General features: G+C 49.1%; 1 protein-coding gene across 3 annotated transcripts in view; it reads left to right on the forward strand.

The window, feature by feature from the left end:
* The window catches only part of ccdc88b (coiled-coil domain containing 88B), a 28,899-nt gene that overhangs the window by 8,297 nt on the left and 275 nt on the right, over positions 1 to 20,327 (forward strand). For all 3 annotated transcript variants that reach the window (XM_061235655.1, XM_061235656.1, XM_061235657.1), the window contains 22 exons: positions 296 to 436; positions 746 to 882; positions 2,924 to 3,005; positions 3,164 to 3,322; positions 4,522 to 4,668; positions 5,121 to 5,286; positions 5,549 to 5,703; positions 7,055 to 7,156; positions 7,464 to 8,261; positions 9,311 to 9,490; positions 9,912 to 10,252; positions 10,858 to 10,975; positions 11,753 to 12,235; positions 12,400 to 12,561; positions 13,214 to 13,491; positions 14,545 to 14,688; positions 15,486 to 15,672; positions 16,325 to 16,470; positions 17,964 to 18,068; positions 18,451 to 18,593; positions 18,948 to 19,238; positions 19,686 to 19,754. In XM_061235655.1, coding sequence (XP_061091639.1) covers positions 296 to 436; positions 746 to 882; positions 2,924 to 3,005; positions 3,164 to 3,322; positions 4,522 to 4,668; positions 5,121 to 5,286; positions 5,549 to 5,703; positions 7,055 to 7,156; positions 7,464 to 8,261; positions 9,311 to 9,490; positions 9,912 to 10,252; positions 10,858 to 10,975; positions 11,753 to 12,235; positions 12,400 to 12,561; positions 13,214 to 13,491; positions 14,545 to 14,688; positions 15,486 to 15,672; positions 16,325 to 16,470; positions 17,964 to 18,068; positions 18,451 to 18,593; positions 18,948 to 19,238; positions 19,686 to 19,754 — 4,534 coding nt within the window. The remainder of the gene's footprint in view (positions 1 to 295; positions 437 to 745; positions 883 to 2,923; positions 3,006 to 3,163; positions 3,323 to 4,521; positions 4,669 to 5,120; positions 5,287 to 5,548; positions 5,704 to 7,054; positions 7,157 to 7,463; positions 8,262 to 9,310; positions 9,491 to 9,911; positions 10,253 to 10,857; positions 10,976 to 11,752; positions 12,236 to 12,399; positions 12,562 to 13,213; positions 13,492 to 14,544; positions 14,689 to 15,485; positions 15,673 to 16,324; positions 16,471 to 17,963; positions 18,069 to 18,450; positions 18,594 to 18,947; positions 19,239 to 19,685; positions 19,755 to 20,327) is intronic.

Consider the following 20,327-nt stretch of genomic DNA (forward strand, 5'->3'; position numbering starts at 1 on the left):
AAACTTCCCTTGCTAGTGAAATGTTTGACACCACTGCAATCCTAACATTACCTAAAAAATTACCTAAAAAAATACCTAAAATCTAAAAGTACCTGGAGTATTGTCTTGTTGGAGAATGGATAATGCAACATTTGATGAGACTTGTTTTCTAGTTTTCTGTCACACAATTGAAATAGTATTATGAGCTAAGCAGTTACCGTGTGCTGAGTGAAGTGGCAGGCACCGCGCTCACAGCTTCATGTTATAACCGTGGGTAAATGACCCAAAGAGCCTTCTCCTTTCAACCTTCCCCCAGGTCACGCAGGACCCCAGCAATGTGCTGCCCCGCCAGTGGGGGGAGCTGTGCGCAGTGGAGCGGGCCGAGCTGCAGGGGCTTTTCAACACCATGGCGCAGCACATCCAGGCCCTGCTGTTCCAGAGGGACTCACACCTGGAGGTGGGAGGGCGACCCATTTTTAGCACTGCCGTGATACCTCCTCTCTATAAGCCTTAATAGACTCTCAAACACTGCTGCAGCACACTGACACACGCCTTCCATCACTTACCAATAGCTGCTTCCCTCAGCCCTGTTCATAACTCTGCAGTCCACGGCGCTGAGTGCACGGTGTGACTCTCACTATTTCCTGCGCATCTATGTGCTGCTTTGAGGCACAAAGGGAGCCTGAACGGAACATTCTTGGCATCCCCGCGGTCGCGCCGTGCACCCCTCCCCTCCCTTACGTTTACGCCGCCATTTGTTCCCCAGAGGATAGCAGAGCTGTATCAGCAGCAGGATTTGGTGGAGAGGGCCCCGTCGCCGAGCAGCTACCAGGACACTCCGCAGGGCCTGACGGTGCAGCTGGCCGACAGTCGCGCCAAGCTGCGGAGGATCAGACAGGAGCTGTAAGAGCCGGGGGTGGAGTATGGGACAGGGCGGACACTGTATTAGCATTTAGGAGAGCAGGGGTGGAGTATGGGACAGGGCGGACACTGTATTAGCATTTAGGAGAGCAGGGGTGGAGTACGGGACAGGGCGGACACTGTATTAGCATTTAGGAGAGCAGGGGTGGAGTATGGGACAGGGCGGACACTGTATTAGCATTTAGGAAAGCAGGGGTGGAGTACGGGACAGGGCGGACACTGTATTAGCATTTAGGAGAGCAGGGGTGGAGTATGGGACAGGGCGGACACTGTATTAGCATTTAGGAGAGCAGGGGTGGAGTATGGGACAGGGCGGACACTGTATTAGCATTTAGGAGAGCAGGGGTGGAGTATGGGACAGGGCGGACACTGTATTAGCATTTAGGAGAGCAGGGGTGGAGTACGCGACCGGGCGGACACTGTATTAGCATTTAGGAGAGCAGGGGTGGAGTATGGGACAGGGTGGACACTGTATTAGCATTTAGGAGACGAGAGCACTTATGTACACTTATATAATAATGTTACCTTAATTGGTATTAACTAATGTATATTTGCTAACTAACTAGCTACTGAGAAGTTAGTCTGCACAATTTTGTTAGTGTATTTGTACATTATTAATTTGTGTTAACAACTACAGTAGATAATGGCAATTCATATTGCAATGAAGAAAACGGTTATAGTTATTGGTTAATGGTTAACTAATTATAAGTTCATCCCATGGTTTGCTAATGTATACATATTCATGTAACTAATACATTTGATAGTAGTTAACAGTTACATTGCAAGTAATGTATTTGTACAGCATTAATTAATGATTAACAACAAGGTGACATGCATTAGCATTTGTTTCTGAATGTCTTAACCTGGGATTGTAAGAGACCTTCTTCTATTGTGTGCGTTTATATTACAGTCATAGGCATAATTTCCTTTTTGAGTTTTTTCAGTTTGTTTTTATTCCAGGTTCAGTGTATGTTTTTCATTGGTCCTGGGAGTTTTTATACTATGAAGGAGATTTGACATATTTACATAAGTCTCTGACAACCTGCCAGTTTCACAGCGGTTGGTATAGAGGGCTTTCAGGGCTTTGTGGTTTATAGAAAGAAAATACACCCCAGGTAACAAAGCAATGCAATGTGGACAGCGATGTTATGTCTCCAGAAATTGTTCCACAAAATCATAAACATACAAAATTTCAGTTTTTTGTTTCATGCTAGGCCTCGGTTCTGAAGCAGCTTGGGCTCCTCGTTCCCAAGGCACCACGCCGACATAGGGAGCTGTAGCACAGCTTCTGTGAACGCAGTGGCCTGAGACTACACGCACCGTAGGAAATAGCTTGCACCCCAAAATAAAATGAAACATATTTGTTTTTGTAGAATAATTGGGTAATGTTCACACTCGGAATCTCTGGAGGCGTAATGCCACCGTGTGAGCTGCTTTATCATTGCGAATAAACACTGTAAAAATAGACTGTTCGTATGTACAGCCTCCGGAAACATCACAGTGGTATACATGCTGCTTTGGAGTTACTTGAAGTGTGTTTTCTTTCTGTAGGCTACCAACCCCCAAGTGCCTCGGTATAAAAACCATTGTAAAGCCAGCAGGTTGTCAGAAACTTCTGTAAATGTCTAAACTACCCTTCAGCGCAAAAAAACTGCCTGGCCCCATCAAATAATACACTGAAATTGAAATAATATAGAAAAAAACCCTGCAGAAAGCAAACTGTCCTTCTTAGCATTTAACAAATCACTGTCACATCTGATAGCAGTATTACATACTGTACAAAAACCAACATCATAAAGTTAAGCGCTATAGCGGGAGCAAGAGGGAAACTGTGAGAATACAGCGAGTTAAGTAGCAAATGGTTTAACAGCTTAGTGTTAGCATAGCAATAAACCTACAATACATGCAGTCAGAGTACGGTCAAGGTAGAGTAAACAGGTTTGTTTCATGTGCAGTATATATACGCGTACGTGTATAGACAAACATGCAGTTGTTGAGCATCATCATTCACTGACCATTGCAGGGAGGAAAGGGGAGATCAGTTACTGGACTACAAACAGGAAGTGCAAGCCATGGAGGGGGAGCTCAGGAAACTTCGTCAGGAGGTGAGATCGCACCAAATCTTTCTGCTCTGGGAACAAAACCCAAATGGTCAGAGCTTGGACAAATGTACCCCCCCCCCCCACACACACACACACACACACACACACACACACTGCACACGTACTGAGTGGATGAGCTGACTGGACTGTGCTGTGGTCAGAACCGCACCCTGCAAGGCGAGGCGCGGGCGGCGAGGACCCTCCGAGACGAGCTGGACTGTCTGCGCGAGCGCGCGGCCAAGGCCGACCGGCTGCAGTCAGAGCTGCAGAGCTGCGCCCACCGTCTGCGCAGCCTGGACCTGTACCGCACGCAGCTGCAGGTACGGGGGGCAGGGGAGTATGACATGGGGCAGGGCAGCACCATGAGCAGGGGCAGGGGAGTATGACCAGGGGCAGTGGAATCCCATGAGCAGGGGCAGTGGAGTATGACCAGGGGCAGTGGAACACCATGAGCAGGGGCAGGGGAGTATGACCAGGGGCAGTGGAATACCATGAGCAGGGGCAGGGGAGTATGACCAGGGGCAGGGCAGCACCATGAGCAGGGGCAGGGGAGTATGACCAGGGGCAGTGGAATACCATGAGCAGGGGCAGGGGAGTATGACCAGGGGCAGTGGAACACTATGACCAGGGGCAGGGGAGTGACATGGGGCAGTGGAATACCATGAGCAGGGGCAAGGGAGTATGACCAGGGCCAGTGGAACACCATGACCAGGGGCAGGGGAGTATGACCAGGGGCAGTGGAATACCATGAGAAGGTGCAGGGGAGTATGACCAGGGGCAGTGGAACACCATGAGCAGGGGCAGGGGAGTATGACCAGGGGCAGTGGAACACCATGACCAGGGGCAGGGGAGTATGACCAGGGCCAGTGGAACACCATGAGCAGGGGCAGGGGAGTATGACCAGGGGCAGTGGAACACCATGAGCAGGGGCAGGGGAGTATGACCAGGGGCAGTGGAACACCATGAGCAGGGGCAGGGGAGTATGACCAGGGCCAGTGGAACACCATGACCAGGGGCAGGGGAGCATCATAACAGCGGAGCTGCTTCAGCTATCTTCACCAATGTCCAGATGTAACACCTTCAATTTACGATTGGGTTTGGAGAATTAACCAGGGCACAAGTTCTGTTAGCAGAAAGAGGGTGCACAAGTAGAAGTTAACAAAATATTAATTCCTCACAGACATTAGGAAGTATTTTTTAGCTTACCAGGTCATGTTGTGGAGGCAGGAAGGCTGAGGGCTTTCAAAACCAGGCTTGATACGGTGCTAGATACAATTTTATATTTTGTGTTTAGGTAAACTCTAATGGTAGGAAAATGGCAAGTATTGTTGGGCTGAATGGCCTGTTCGTCAGTGTGCTATGTTATGTGATGTTAAAACAGTGGCAGACTTCATGCAAGGTATTATTAGGGTGCAACTCCATGGACTTCCATGTGAAGGCAACAGACTGAGCTGTGTCATAATGTGCCGAGTGGTTATACAGTGTTCTGACCGCTGCCTCCCTCTGGCGCCCCCTGCAGGAGCAGCAGCAGTACTGCGCCACGCTCCAGGAGACGCGCGCCCTGCTGGAAGAGCAGCTGGGGGAGGTGCGGGCCCGCTGCTCCAGCCTGAGGGAGCTGGAGAGGGACAACCTGCTGCTCCGACAGAGAGTCATCGACCTGGAGGGGGTGCGTGTCTGCTCAGAGGGACAGCCGATTAATCACCGCAAGTTTGTGGGGGACAACGTGCCAGATACCAGACCCGGGTCAAATACGTAATTGTTTTGGATTCAAATGCTCTGCTGAGCCAACCCAGAGCACCAGAAGGTGGGGTTTGCACTTTTTGAGAGTATTTTATAGGATCCAATACACCAGCCAAGCTTAGCAAAGCATAAAAATGTATTTGAATCCAAAACAATTAGGTATTTGACCCAGGTCTGCCAGATACATACGCAGTGTTAACAGTGAGAGATTTCACACAAATTCCGTCTGTGTACACAGAAATGTGCACAGCTGCACTCAAACCGCCCGCAGGAACGCCGGCCACTGCGGCCGTGCGTTGAGTTTGAAATGTGTGGGTGAGCTCTGAGTGCTGCAGGGTGCTTCCTGGCGAGTGTGTAAGTGTGAGAGTGTTGCCGCAGGAGCGCGACACAGAGAGGCAGCGGGTGGATGAGCTTCTGGAGGAGAACATGAGTCTGGAGGCCGAGTTAAAGGACAGCCACGGCGGGGCGCGAAACCTTCACCATTTTGGCGTGGATTCTGAAGATGAGCTGAGCCCTGGAACTCAGCTGAGCTTGGACCTGAGAGGTCTGTTTTCCATCTGACCCTCTGTCTCAGTGACGGGGTATTTTGTTTGGGACTGTAGGTGTCACTATTGCTCCCTGAGTGTACGAGCCTGTACATTATTCATTACTCTCTCTCTCTCTCTCTCACACACACACACTCTCACACACACACTGTCTCTCTCTTGCTCTCTCTCTCCCTCTCTTGCTCTCTCTCACTCTCACACACTCTCGCTCTCTCACCCTCACACACACACTCTATCTCTCTCTCTCTCTCTCTCTCTCAGACCTGAAGCCGCTGAGTGTTGAGGTCAGTGAGGCATCGTCATGGAGACTGCTTGGGGCAGAGAATGAGAACGCAGAGCTGCGCAGACGGCTGGAGCAGCTGCAGGCGGAGAGGGAGGCCTGCACAGACGGGCCTGGCCCCACACAGCTGGATCTGGTACAGGCTGAAATGCACTCATTTTCCACCAAGGACACATAACACAACCTGTCTAGGGTTTATTCCTGCCCCTCGCCCAATACATGCTGGGGTGTATCCCCCCTGTGACCCTGACCAGGAATAAGCGGGTTAGAGAATGGATGGATGGATGACTAGTGAATCTAAGCTATGGGCAAGAGTACCTCTAGAGACAACAGTTGAGAAATGTCGCAAATATTTGATGAAGGAGTGAATGCTGATCAATGTTTATGCACAAGTCATATTATTATATCATTTGCCATATCAGGCCATGGCTAGACCTAGACCCTTGACAAAGCAGTTTCTGCTCATAAACAATTCATGTTTCATAAATGTTTCCAATTTGAAATGATAAGCATGCTGAGAAGTTATTGAAAAATATAATGTTTTGGGATGATCTTTGATAAAATGAATTTTATCCTCACCTACAGACTAAGTAATTGTAGTGTGCAAATAAAATCTGCATGAAATTTGGTGAAGCTGTCAAGAGTTCTGCAGGGAGAAAAAAATAACAAGAAAGAAATAGGGCACGAACAATTGGCTTTCAGCCACTCAGTCTTCAAATGCTGACAAATGGATACTATTCTGGGTGCTATTACATTAACCCAGCGTTCCCAGCTTCTATTAACCGCTTATGCAAGTGGTTAAGTATTAAATTCACCTCTAAATAGCGTTCTTTACTAAATTACATTGTTGGGAGAGACGTCCCTCTGTGCCTTAAGAGTAGGTGATGCTCAGGCAGAAAGGCCTTGAGTGCTGTATGGTAATGATAGGGTTCCTACAATAACAGCTATAAATGTACAGAAAGTCCTTTTTCGGTTTCTTCTGAAAGAACTTTAAAACAAAATAATAGAGCAGAACATTGAATATGCCAGAGCAATTCAGAAGCCACCTTTGTGTGTATCAGTACTGCTGGCTAATCGACACGCTTGTTCTTACTGTATGTTACATGTGTTTGTATGTTATGTGTGTGTTTGTATGTTAATGTCTGCGTTTTTAGTGTATGTTACGTATGTTTGTATGTTATTTGTATGTATTTTGTATTTGTATTTGTGTGTATGTTTGTACTGTATGTTACGTGTGTTTGTACATTATGTGTATGTTTGTATGTCGTGTGTGTTTGTACTGTATGTTACGTGTGTGTTCGTATGTTACTTGTGTGTTTGTATATTATGTGTATGTTTGTATGTCGTGTGTTCTTGTACTGTATGTCGTGTGTTCTTGTACTGTATGTTGTGTGTTTGTACTGCATGTTACGTGTATTTGAAGGGTCCGAACAGAGCAAAAAATGGAGGGATTCCCTGCGTCCCGGAATTGTTTTTTTGTTATGCAGTGTGGAGTGCTGGAGGAGAGGGAGAAGCTGAGAGAGGAGCTGCAGAGGCAGACAGACACACGGACGGGTCTGGAGGCGGAGCGGCAGAGCGCACTGACGGAGGTGAAATAGAGGGACAGGCACAGAGCCAGACAGGGACCATGGAGCTATTATGGGGAACACGGTGTGGGCCGAGGACACTTAATGGAATGAAAGGCTGCATTTTCCATTAAGAGTCCTGTGAACAAGCAGTGACAAAACGCTTGTCACTGACGTCTTCAGGCCTTTCAGCGCTCTCATAAAGAGTTTGACACGTCCTGTCAGTTTCCCAAGAGGAGTGAGTGCAAAGGGCAGGTTGTTCACGAGTCGCACAGTTAATATCTTCCAATAATATCTCTCCTCCCTGCCTCTTTTTTTTTTCCTCTGCCAGCTCCAGAACCTGAAGAATGAAAACTCCAGACTGCAAAGATGCCTGGAATTACTCAGTAAGAAACAACCGCAGGATGAGAAAGGAGAGGAGGCTTCATCAAAGGAAGAGAGGAGCGATGGGGAGACCCGGAGAGAGGAGGGAGAGGGAGGGAGGGAGGCGAAGGAAAAAGGAGGGCAGAGAAAGGAAAAGGAGAAGAAGAGTGGGATGACTCCGATTGGAACAAAGAGAGAAGAAGGAGAGGGCGAGGAGATACTCAACCTCAAGGAGAGAGAGGACGAGTTAAAGATGACGCGAAACGACAAAGAGATAAAAGAGGAAGAGCCCGAGAGGGAGGATGGCGAAGGAGAGAAAGAGATGCGCAGAGAAAGAGAAACGCTGAAAGAGAAGGAAGAGGTAGATGGAAAAAGAAGAACGGAGGAAGCGCTGAGGACGAGAGAAGGCGGAGAACTGGGCGTGGAGCCGGGGGGGCAGAAACTGAGAGAGAGGCAGAAGACGGAGGGCGAGGAGGAAAAGGAGGCCGAGGTGTGCAAAGACGGCGGGAAAGATCCGGAAAAGGCCCACCGGGAGCCGGACACCTGTACGCTGGCCCCCCAACTGGAGCAGGCCCTGCAGGAGGTGGGGAGGCTGAGGCAGGAGGGAGACCGGCAGGCCGGCCTGCTCCAGGAGCTGCGCTCCACACTGGCGGAGGAGGGCCGCAGAGCCGCCAGGGCCGAGCAGAAGCTGGGTGTCCTGGAGGCCGAGGCCCCGGGGCTCCGGAGGTCGGCCGAGAGCCTGGGCCAGGCCAGGAGACAGATAGAGGTACAGAGGGGTGCGAGAGGGGAACGCTATGGGCCTCAGGAGCCCAGTATGTGACCGAAGCCTGATTTGGGCTTGATCAGGCAGCCTCCGTATGGTGGGGCTGTATGGTGGTTCCGGAAATTCGGGTGCTGGCGGAGGGTCCGTACGGAGCAAAAACTGAGAGATTCCGTACGACCCTAGATTCCGTACGACCCTAGATTTCCTTTTTTTAAGCTATGTCATTGTCTCTGTTGTGCACACTGCAGTCTGGAATTGGAACTATGAAGGCAACCATCAGAAATTGTCTCTGGGCAGTACCATATGCAATCTCTGGGCAATACCGTATGACCCCTCCATACAGAGGCTGCCGGATCAAGCATGAATCAGGCATTAGATGTTGAATTGTTAGGTTGATCCAGGTCAGGAATATGATGGTTTAGGAATTCTATAAAACTACCTTGTCTCTATTCCCCCCAAAACATACACAATGTCAGTCCATTGTGTAATTTTACCACATACACACACCACACTCCTACAGAAAGTATATGCTTGCCAGATTAAACTGAAAAGTCTGATGTGAAAAGTGCAACGTTTAAAGTGAAAAGTGGAGCAATTCCTATGAAATAGTGGAGTTCGTATTCAGTTCCATTCTCGATCATATATCTAAGTACATTTATGAAGCCAAGAGATGGCTGCTCCCAAGAGAATTTGCAGATTTGTGGAAAAGTCTCATAACACATCACAGTTTTCTGATCACGAAGTCTACAGTAAATGTCTCCAGTACGGCAGTTCCCTGAAACCTGATAATTCTGCTACGAATTCAGTAAATCGTTTGCTCATCTAATTAAGCTCTCAGTCAAAACTAACATAATCAATTTCAGGTCCTTAGAAAAAGTTCCAAGGCACGTTGCCCCGGCTTGAGAAAAATCTCCCGGATTGTTTGAACAAGCGGCAGCGCTTTCCGCCTTGGCGCCCCTGTGCGTGGCAAATGAAGGCCATTAGTTCCGCTCTCTCCTGCAGTATCCGCGCGTGGGGCTGCGGCAGTCTCACGCTCTGCCCCCCTCTCACAGGCTCTGCAGGCGGAGTCTGCGCAGATGGAGGAGGACCTGGCTCGGCTGCGCAGCCAGGCGGAGCTGCAGAGGCTGGAGGGGGCGGTGATCGCGCAGCTGCAGGGGGAGAGGACGCAGCTGGAGCGGGAGAAGGACGCCCTCCGCGGCACCATCGAGACGCTGCGGGCCGCCGTGCGCAAGGTAAACCCGCGAACGCACCGCCGTCCCCCTTATTATTCAGCTGATGCCTTTATCCGAAGTGACATACAGTTGATTAGACCCGTTCAAGCCCCAGTGTAGCCACGATAAGATCCGCATATCTGTTGGGCCCTTGAGCAAGGCCCTTAACTCCATTTGCCCCCTGCTTAGTCTAATCAACTGTAAGTTGTTTTGAATGAAAGCATCAGATAAATAACAAACTAGATTAGGCAGAGGATAATGTGGGGTTAAGGGCCTCACTCAAGGGCCGAACAGCTGTGTGGATCTTATCGTGGCTACACAGGGACTTGAACCACCAACTTTCCGGGTCCCAGTCATGCACCTTAGCCACTAGGCCTTAGTTTGCCTGAGAGACGCCCTCGCTCCCTCGTGTGCCACCTAAACCCCATCCCTCTCCCCGCAGGGCGACCAGCTGGAGCTGGCCAATCAGACGCTGAAAGCCGAGGCGGAGCGGCTGGGGCGGAGCCTGGAGTCGTCGCGGCGACGGGAGGAGGAGCTGGGGGCGGAGCTGGGGGAGGCGGGCCTGGAGGCGGAGGCCCTGGGGCGGGGGCGGGACCAGTCGGCGCTGGAGGCGGCCAGGCTGGAGCAGGAGAAGGAGGCGCTGCAGGGCCAGCTGGACGGCCAGCGCAGGGAGCAGCGGCAGCGCGAGCGCGACGCCGCCAGGCTCAGGCAGCAGCTGGAGAGCACGGCCTCGGCCCTGGAGCACAGCAACCAGAGGGCCTGCAGCCTGGAGGCAGAGAGCAGGTCCCGTATACGGCCCCACGGCCCCGGGGGGGGGGGGTGGCTCACAAAGCTGAAAGGGTTACTGAGTTAGACGAGTAAAACCCGGAACTCTCGCAAAACTGGAGCATGGACTGAGGTAAAAATCTGTTCTGGATTTTACTCAGTTGTGCAATTCTCCGGATAACTCCGCAATCGTTCTTTGTGGCCATGGGGGTATTTCACAAGATTTCACAAGGAAGAGTACTGAGTTAGGTGGAACAGCCCCTTTTACTTTTTTTCATTTTCACTTCTTCCATGTTACAGATGTAGGAGGGTTCCGGGTTTCACTTGCACTTATCCAGCTAACTCAGTCATCATGAAACAGGGCCCTGTTCTCCAGCGACCTCGGTGCCTGTTCCTCACATTCAGACACAATGTACAGTCCATTATCATCTCGTTTGCGAGCACATTAAATGTCTCTCCCGACACGTGAGAGCGGTAGCGGCTTTTAAAAGGCTTTTAAAAGTAATCTGCACTCGATTGCAATTTCCTGCTTGCGCACAGCTGTGTTAGATCCATCCGCTAATGCGTTATTACGGACGCGCCGCGTGAGTGTGTGCTGAATGAGTGTTTCTTCGCCCTGACAGGCAGAACTGTCAGGAGCTGTCCCAGCTCCAGGAGGACTGCGCCCAGCTGCGGGAGCAGGAGCGGCAGCTGAGCGCCTGGAACAGGGAGGCCCAGTCCCAACTGAGCATGCTCACACAGGTCTGTGTGTGTGCGCAGGGGAAGGAGTGTGTGTGTCTGCCCAGTGCAAGGGCTGTGTGTGCAGAAGAAGGGGTGTGTGTGTGGTTGTGTGTGCGTAGAGTTGAAGATGGGTGTGTTCATGTCTGCACAGTGGAAGTGTGTGTACAGCAAAAGGGGGTGTGCAGAATGTTTGGTGGGTGATTGACAGCAGATGGGAAGTGGGTCAGACGGATAAACAAGGAAGTGTGGAATGGTGGGTAAGGAATAACATTAGACACGAAGCACATCTTTGGAGGAGGCAGAATATTTTCCAGTGCTTTTGCTCCATCATACACTGAAGGGTGGGGGTCTGTATGACCGCTCTCATCATTGGAGGAGATACTCTGCTGTTGTGATTACTGTGCAGTGAGTCAGGGTGATTCTGACATACCCTTCAATACATCAGTCACTACAGTCCATTCACTATGGTACCTACCACTGGCCTAATGGTATGTTCACATTAGCCTTTTCACTTTTCACTTCTGTCCACCTGCTATTGAGCATTGTGTATCCTCCACCCAAACCTCCCCCCTATTCCCTGATAGGTCTCAGGTGATGATGTAATAAATATAAACCTCATTACATCATCTTCCTCTGGGAGGCTGATTGTAACCCATTGAAGGACATCACAACCAGTGAGCGTTAATGTGCGCGTGGCTTAAGGGTGTCAGTCCGAGTGTAACCTGCGTTTGTAGAGTGACACATGAGGGGAGGTCTCTGGGGCCATCATGATGTTAAGCACGTGCACCTTTCCTACAGGAGTTAGCCAATGAGAAGATACAGTCCCAGGAACGGGCCAATGAGGTGGCAAGACTGAGCCAGGAGCTTGAGAGGCTGAAGGCCAAGCAAACGGTCTCCTCCCAACCCCCAGCCCAAGCGCTCAACGAATCAGGCGGCGCCACACCTCTGATGTCATCAGCGGGGGCCGGTGGGAGCGGAGCAGGGCTGGGCACAGGGCCAGCTAATGACCCGGGCTGGCTCCCATGTCAACACGCAGCCCAGCTCGAACCCTCTGCCAGCCGGCTGCTCACACAGGAAGCAGAAAGGGACTCTCAGCCCAGCAGGACCAGTGCACCAGTCAGCCAGGAGAACGACATATCCATACTCAGGGCCACCAATGACATTGAGCCCACTGAAAACAATGGTGCCCACCGGGGCAGTGGAAACCTTCCCATGGCCTCAAACCCCAGTGCGGACAGGAAGGAGTCCCTGAGTGAGAGGCTAATTGAAGTGGAGAGGCAGGTTTGTCATGATTATCATACGTATTCATTCCTTTGATCTACCATTGTGTCTTTTGAAGTTTTTTGGTGTGTTTATCACTGGAGATTTGTAACTGCACAGCCAGCTGAGACTTGTCTTGTGTTGGTGATATTCTTTGGGTTTGTGTGTTTTCTGTGTTCCCTCAGAACGCTGCCCTGCAGACAGAGAAAGGGGTTCGGCTCTCACAGGTGTCCCAGCTGCAGTCGGCCAACGGGCACCTGCAGGAGCAGCTGGACAGCCTGCACAGGCACTCGTACGCCCTGCAGGAGAACTGCGCCAGCCTGCAGACTCTCAACACCAAGCTGCAGGTGTGTGTGTGTGTGTGTGTGTATGTGTGTGTGTGCAGGAGTCTGTGTGTATGTGTGAGTGTGTGTGTGTGTGTGTGTGTGTATGTGTATGTGTGAATGTGCAGGAGTGTGTGTGTATGTGTATGTGTGTGCAGAAGTCTGTGTGTATGTGTGAGTGTGTGTGAGAGTGTGTGTGTGCATGAGTGTGTGTATGTGTGCAGGAGTGTGTGTGTATGTGTGTGTGTGTGTGTGCATGAGTGTGTATGTGTGAGTGCCTGCTGTCAGTCCTGTATTCACGTGTCCACTCAGATGTGTGTGCCTCTATGGTATCCTGCTATACACCTTCTTCTATGTGTAAGTGGTGGACTTTTATTTCTTATTTCCTTTAGGCTGAGAAATGTTGTGTTATTATTTCATATGCTCATATTCTTCCTTTTAGTTGGATTTGATTTGTCAAAAATAAATGTTCATAGAGGAATGGAATCCAATGGTATCTGGCTGAAGTATGCCAATCTGTACTATATATGTGTGTCTGTGTGCATGTTTACATTATTCGTGCAATTGCAATAATTATGTCACTGACCATATTTGCCAGTGGCTTGTCTCTTAGCCTTAGATAATCCCCCTGAGAGTGATAATCTACCCCTCAGTTCTGACCTCCCGTCCCCAACAGACAGAGCAGGCCTCCCTGAGCTCCCAGCATGCATCAGTGTGGGCCCGCTGCAGCGAGAGCGAGGCGCGGGCGGCGGCCCTGGAGGCGGAGTCCAAGGTGTGGTCGCGGGACCGGGAGGAAGTGACGATGCGGGGCGAGGCCTTGCGCCGGGACCAGGAGCGACTGAGCGCTCTGCAGCAGAGGCAGGAGGTCGAGCTCGAGGCCCTGCTCTCCAAATACAGCCAGCTGAAAACGCACGCCCGGAACCTGGAGGCACAGAACCGCGAGCTGGAGGGAAGGTAATTGCTGTTACACCCGGTGTTCTGTGCAATCGGGCCATGTCCAAATCAGCACACTTGGCTACGCTTGAGTATACAGTGCAGTCCGTAAGTATGTGGACAATACTCTTTTTTTGGCTCTGTACTCCAGCACATTGGATTTGAAAGTAGACAATGCATGAGAGGTTAAAATTCAGACTGTAACCTTTAATTTAAGGGTATTTACATCCATATCAGGTGAAGGAATTGCATCCATTTTTATACACAGTCGCTCCCCTCCTAAACCTTTCAGGGGACCAAAAGTAATTAGACAGTTTATATACTGAAACCTTTCTTGTACTTGCACGAAAGAAGTGATTGAATACACCTTAGCAACTGTGCATTTACTTTTGGTCCAATAAAATGGGGTGAATTATGTATAGATGGATGTAATTCCTCATGGAGCACCCAATATAGATGAGGTAAATACCCTACAATTACAGCTGACAGTGTGCACTTGTGTGCCCCATACATTTTCCCATTTCAAATACAATGTGCTGGAGTACAGAGCCAACAGAATAGAAATTGTACCCCTGTCCAAATATTTACGGATGGCACTGTACAGGTTGCATACAAGTTTTATACTCAATAGTAGGCAAGTGCACTGATTCTGACATGGCCAGAATGAGCTGAAGAACAGTGCTTATGGGGACATATTATTTATGACACCATGTACAGCACCTTCCTCTTACAGAAGGAGCCCATCCATTCATTAGAACGAGTATAGTGTTGTTGCATAGAAACGCAGTCTAACGCCGATATAAGGCACAGCTATGCTTACAGGCATAATAATATTAGATACTAAATCCGTGCTTACTATATAGTGGTTTTATGGAGATCATTCTTCGGAATGTTTTTTTTTTTTTAATGACAAGCCAATTTGGGCTGAATGGCCTGTTGCCATAGAACCTTTTTATTTTCTTTATATTCTTTATGTTTATGTGTTTTGCCTTATATTTTTCAGGAACGGGAGCGCCGGTAATGTGCACTAAACACTAATCGCAGTGCAATCACGGTGTCGTTATCGTCTGGCAGGTATCAGGAGCTTCTGGAGCGCAGGGCTCAGATGGAGGAGGGCGAGGAGGCCGTGCGGGCGGAGAGAGAGAGGATGGAGAGAGAGGCGCAGACGCGCGCGGAGCGAGAGAGAGAGCTGCAGAGGCTGAGTGAGGAGAACGACAGGCAAGTGAGCACATAATCGCGCTCGCCCGTCTCCCGCCACCACCACCCGCTTCAGCAGTCATTAGCGCGCCTGCAATCTTCGGCCGTTTAAACCTGTCACCGCGTTCGTGCTATTCCTTCTGCAGAGCCTGCTTTTACCTTAATGCTCTGCTCTGCGTTCCACATCACGCCTCTACAGTATAAGATGTACACCAATTCTCTGGAGTTCTTAGTTATTAAATCGATATGATTGGGCGCTTGGTAATGATTTCACATGCGCTATTCGTGTTTTGTAACGGTTTAATGTGCTATGTTTCCGGATAATTCCGTGCACGCCGTTGATGTTTTGTGATGATTTCATATGTGCTATTCATTCGTGCCTAGCTGAAAAAATCATGTTTTATTTATCTGTTTTTCACAAGACATGATGGGTATCTTAGCATTCCTTGTGACGAATGGGCCTTCGGTTGAAAATCACTTTTGTAATAAACACCCCCATTCCATCTGTTTTTACACTACAAAGGGAAAGGTGCCTTTTGCTATTTAATGCACTCTACAGTCTGCTGCCGTTTTTGGATGAAACAGCTGCGAATGAGTCATATGTGAAGGAGAATATGCTTTTAATTGCCGTGATGCAATGTCATTTTCCATTACTGGGTTTCGGCCTGAGTTATTAAAATATTTGCCCCAAACCATAATGTTGCGTCGGTATTTACAAGTGTAAGAACACTCACTATAGCAAAAAATGGGCCTTGTGCGGCACTGATAATCCTTGTGGGTGTCTATTACTCCTATTAACGTGGTTGTGTCCTCCGCAGACTGCACGCCCTGCAGAAGGAGTCGATGCAGGTGCAGTCGGAGCTGTTGGCCCAGGGCTCGGTTCTGAGGGGGGAGCTGAGTGCTGCTCAGCTGGAGCGCACCCGACTGGAGGGGGAGCTGAGCACGCTGAGGGAACAGAACCAGCACCTGGACCTCAACAACGCCCGCCTCGCCAGCCAGTACCAGGTCCGGCCAGAACCACGAACACGGCGGTTTGAGAAACTAGAAGCCGTTAGTGATGTAGCGAACAACCAAGTATCATTTAAGCAAGTTCGGACTATATTCTATTGGGCAGACATTGTAAATGGATGGATTCTGTTGAGGGTTGTATTATCTGTCTGCCTGTGTATGTGTATGTGTATCTGTGTGTGCATACTGTACAGTATGTGTGTGTCTGTGTGTGTGTGTGTGTGTGTGTGTGTGTGTATCTGTGTGTGCACACTGTATGTGAGTGTGTGTCTGTGTGTGTGTGTGTGTGTGTGTGTGTGTGTATCTGTGTGTGCACACTGTATGTGAGTGTGGGTGCGTGTGCATTTGTGTGTGCATACGGTACATTATGTGTGTGCATCTTCATGTGTATTTTACTAGTTATGTGGATGTGATGCTTTAACTTGTGGAAGAACCTATGCACTTGTAAGTCGTATGTGTGTGTATGTGTGTGCATACTGTATGTGTGTGTGTGTGTGTGTGCATACTGTATGTGTGTGTGTGTATTTTCCGTGTATGTGTGTGCATACTGCATGTGTGTGTGTGTGTGTGTGTATGTATGTGTGCCTACCTGCACACATGGCTGCCCCCTCTGACTCTGCCCCTCTCACTCTGTCCCTCCTGCTGCCAGCTGCTGACCCAGCTGAAGGGCAACATGGAGGAGGAGACGCGGCACCTGGTGGAGCAGAACCAGATCCTGGCCCGGGAGAACCGGGACCTCCTGGAGCGCAGCCTGGAGAGCCGGGACCAGCACCACCTGCAGCAGAGAGAGTATCTGTGAGCAAATATCTCCTTCTAACAAACACACAGTCCTTCTAGCTCAAGTGGATGGTGGGGGTCTACACCACAACTGTGACAATGACAGTGAAGAACGATACAATTAGGACCACTTTCACTGCATTTCTTTCCCCACCTGCATGAATGCTAGAAAAACTGACAGCCAATCAAAATGGCAGATGACATCGCTGAGAGACTATCTACAGACTATTTACTATTTTCGTTTGGATGCTCACATCGTTATTGCTATAGTTCACGGCATGGACGAGTCTTAAGGCTGCTATTGCTACAGTATAATAATTACTGTCCCTCATTCTACAGCATAGACAGCCAGACTGATACTGAGATTAATTAATATCTGCTGTCATATTCTGCTAAACAGAGTTCCTGTGAGAACCCAGCACACTGATATTGACATTTGCTTATACTGTACCTTACCATATTCTGCAGGAGAGAGTGTGTGTACGTATCCCACACACACAATTCAATATAAACCGAGACCACAACATGCACATACTGCAATGTTTTAAATGATATGTGCACATACAGTATGAAAATGTACATCCAGACTCAAATGCTGTTATGCATGTTGTTTTGCGTATGCAAATGTGAGGTATGGTTCACTGAAGGACTCTGCCCAGGTGATACATCATCACCATTCTGTAAGTGCGTATATAAACTGGAGCTTTAATAGGCCGCTGTGGAATCATCCTCCTAGTTTTATATAGGGATATTCTACCAATAATTATAATACATTTGTGTAATGTAATTCTTATTGCATTTATATAATCGGTCCACACTGAAATACAGTACTCCAGCAACTCTTCTCCCTAGGCTGGAACATGATTTCTGCATATTTTTAGGTTGTATTCTTGGAGGTCACTTTTGTGAAAATATGGTCAGGAGTAATTATTTACGCCATTGTGAACACTCTTATTTATGTGGTTGGCAAATATTGTATATGAACAATCCATGTGTTTATCGAAAGGCATTGCCCATTATTTATAGGAGAACATTTCTTCTTCACATAACCACACAAAACTGGCACATATGGCCTTGTGTGTTACGTAACTAACGTATTTGTATGCTATTTATTACTGAAATATATGTACATCTACATGAATATGATTTCTATTTGTTGGCATACAGAATTGAATTGTATATACAATGTAGCAGGCTATAAAAATCCAATTATAATTTTTCTCAAAATGGCTCCATCCTACACAATGTTCTGATGGTGACTGCAGAAGGAGAAACAGAATTGTGCGTCTTCCTGCAGTTATTTCTCCAGTTGTATATAAACGGGTAGACTGGACTATTTGCGGGGGAAAAGTGACTTTCATTACCTCGGGACATGTCCATATACAGTTCAGGAGGAAACGTGTACAATCTCTGCAATGAATGAAGCCCAAGGACAGGTTAGGCAGATGGGAGATTTGCTTTTGGAAAATTAAGCACTTTCTCCAATTCCCGTCCTGTCTCACCCTCCCCAGTGACAAGCTGAACGAGCTGCGCAGAGAGAAACAGAAGCTGGTGGAGAAGATAATGGATCAGTATCGGGTCCTGGAGCCCAGTGTTCCCCTGCCCAATAAAGCCAAGTAAGCGTAACGCCTGGCCCCGCCCGCCCCGAAATCTTCACCCTGAGAGAACACCAGCCCTGGTCCACAGGGGCAACAGAACAAATGTTTACCCCCAATTAAACCTGAGATTGTCTCATTACTAAAAAAACAAGCTACCAAGTGTAGTCCAGTTCTCTAGACGGATACAGTGTTCTAACACAATACCAGGAGAGTTCAGACCAGGATATAACCCACTTGGCCCAAACCAATTCCACAGCTAAATTCAGCTTAATTGCAATATCCCTTCGCTGCTATTGTACGGTTTCTATGCCTTTTTTTTTTTTTTTACATTGTCAGCAGCGATTGCACCACAATCTGTCTCCCTCTTTCTCCCCGTTATTCGCTCTGTTGCTCCCCGAAGGAAGAGCAACTGGATAGCGGATCGGATGAAGAAGCTGATCAAGCCTCGCGCTGGGAGGGAGGGAAGAGCCCAATTCATCGCAGCCGGGAGCATAGAGAACCTGGCTGAGGCCAGCGACGGACAAACATTAAACGCACAACATGGTGAGAGAGGCAAGAGAGAGCACAGCATATACACACCCCGGCTGTACATTAGGCTGAGAGTGCCATACGCTTTATTTACACCATTCATGCATACCGCACATACTGGTCATGTCATACTTCCCAGACCAACACCCCCAAACCCAGAGGCTGAATGTTTCTCCACTACCCTTCCATGAATACCACTAATAATTCTACACAAATCCAGTTTCCGCCCCCCTCCATTGCTCCAGGGGGGATTGATCGGCCCCTGCTTAGTCTCATAATGTAAGTCGCTTTGGACAATAACGGTAACTAACTAACCAACAAACTAAACCTGCCGTCCTCCGTGCTGTGACGTCATTTCCCCCTCTGCAGACCCCCTCAGTGCGCCGGTGTCTCCCTCCCCGCTGCGGAAAGCGTCCAGCGTGGACTCGGAGGACCAGCCCCGCGCGGCCAACCTCCGCTCGGCGCGCCGCAAGCTGGGCTCACGGCACGGCTGGGGCCTGGGGAGAGGAAGAGGAGCGAGCGTCTCGCAGTCCTTCAGCCCCGGGGACAACCGCCCTTCGCCCCGAGACCGCTACTGCCGCCCGGTGGGCCCCACCGCCATCTGGGAGGCCGAGGCCAGCCCCACGCCCAGCCAGGAGAGCCTGAGCGAGGGAGAGAAGGGTGAGGATAGGGCCTGGGGAAGAGAGGCAGGAGTGCTGCTGCCAATGGCAGCCCGCAAAGTACAGTATGGGGCCACATAGAGCAGAGGGGGATCAGGGACTGACCCAAAATCTCAGCCAACCGCCGACCTGAGTTGCTATTCCGATTCAGATTGAACAAACGCAAGTCAGGCCAGGTTCAAATGTTGCCTGACATTATGGCTGGAGAGGAGAGATAGCTGGTGGTGAAGGTGAGAATAGAGGGAAGAGAGGCAATGGCCACTCTGTCTGGTTTTGAAGGCCATCGTAATGAATGGCTAAAGGTTTTTCAGCTCCTTGTCGAAGCTTTGAGGATTGAACTGAAAACGCAAAAGTGTGGAATGACAGGTTCTTAAATTTTTATATGATATATATGGTAAACATGTGTGTATGTGTGTGTGTGTGTGTGTGTGTGTGTGTGTACTTTCAGCTGGGTGCGAGGACAACCTCACATCAGAGTTAAAGACTGACCCGCATCGTCTTTCCTCTGGACCTGAAGGTGAGTGAAAGGGGGTGGTAGCAGAGGGGGGAGATGAGGGTATGTTTAGGTATACAGATATACACTCAGTGAGCACTTTATTAGGTATTTATTGGACTTATTTTGTGAAAATCCTTGGAGATCATCTACATCTCAGATACTCAACCCAGCCTGTCTGGCACTAACAATCATTCCACGGTCAAAGTCACTTAGATCACATTTCTTCCCTATTCTGACATTTGGTCTGAAAAACGGCTGAACCACCTGACCATGCCTGCATGTTTTTATGCAGCCACAATATTTGCATTAATAAGCTGGTGTACAGGTCTACCTAATAAAGTGGTCACTGGGTGTATATTTAGTTCTCCATTTTTGTTGTAATTCCGTTAACTAAACTTAACTTTCAGTTAAATTTAGCTTCAGATAAATGTAGGTGCTGTGCTGTACAGCCAAACAGCAATGTCCTGGGCAACCTGTTGGAAGCCCCTCAAACATCATCCAAGTGACTGTCTGGAGCACATGACTACGTGGAGTGTTTAAGAGAGTCTTGTGGGAAAGCTCTGCATGATGTGTAACATAAAACTGCATATCTGT

The sequence above is a fragment of the Conger conger genome, chromosome 3, assembly GCF_963514075.1.
Source record: "Conger conger chromosome 3, fConCon1.1, whole genome shotgun sequence".
Lineage (NCBI taxonomy): Eukaryota > Metazoa > Chordata > Actinopteri > Anguilliformes > Congridae > Conger > Conger conger.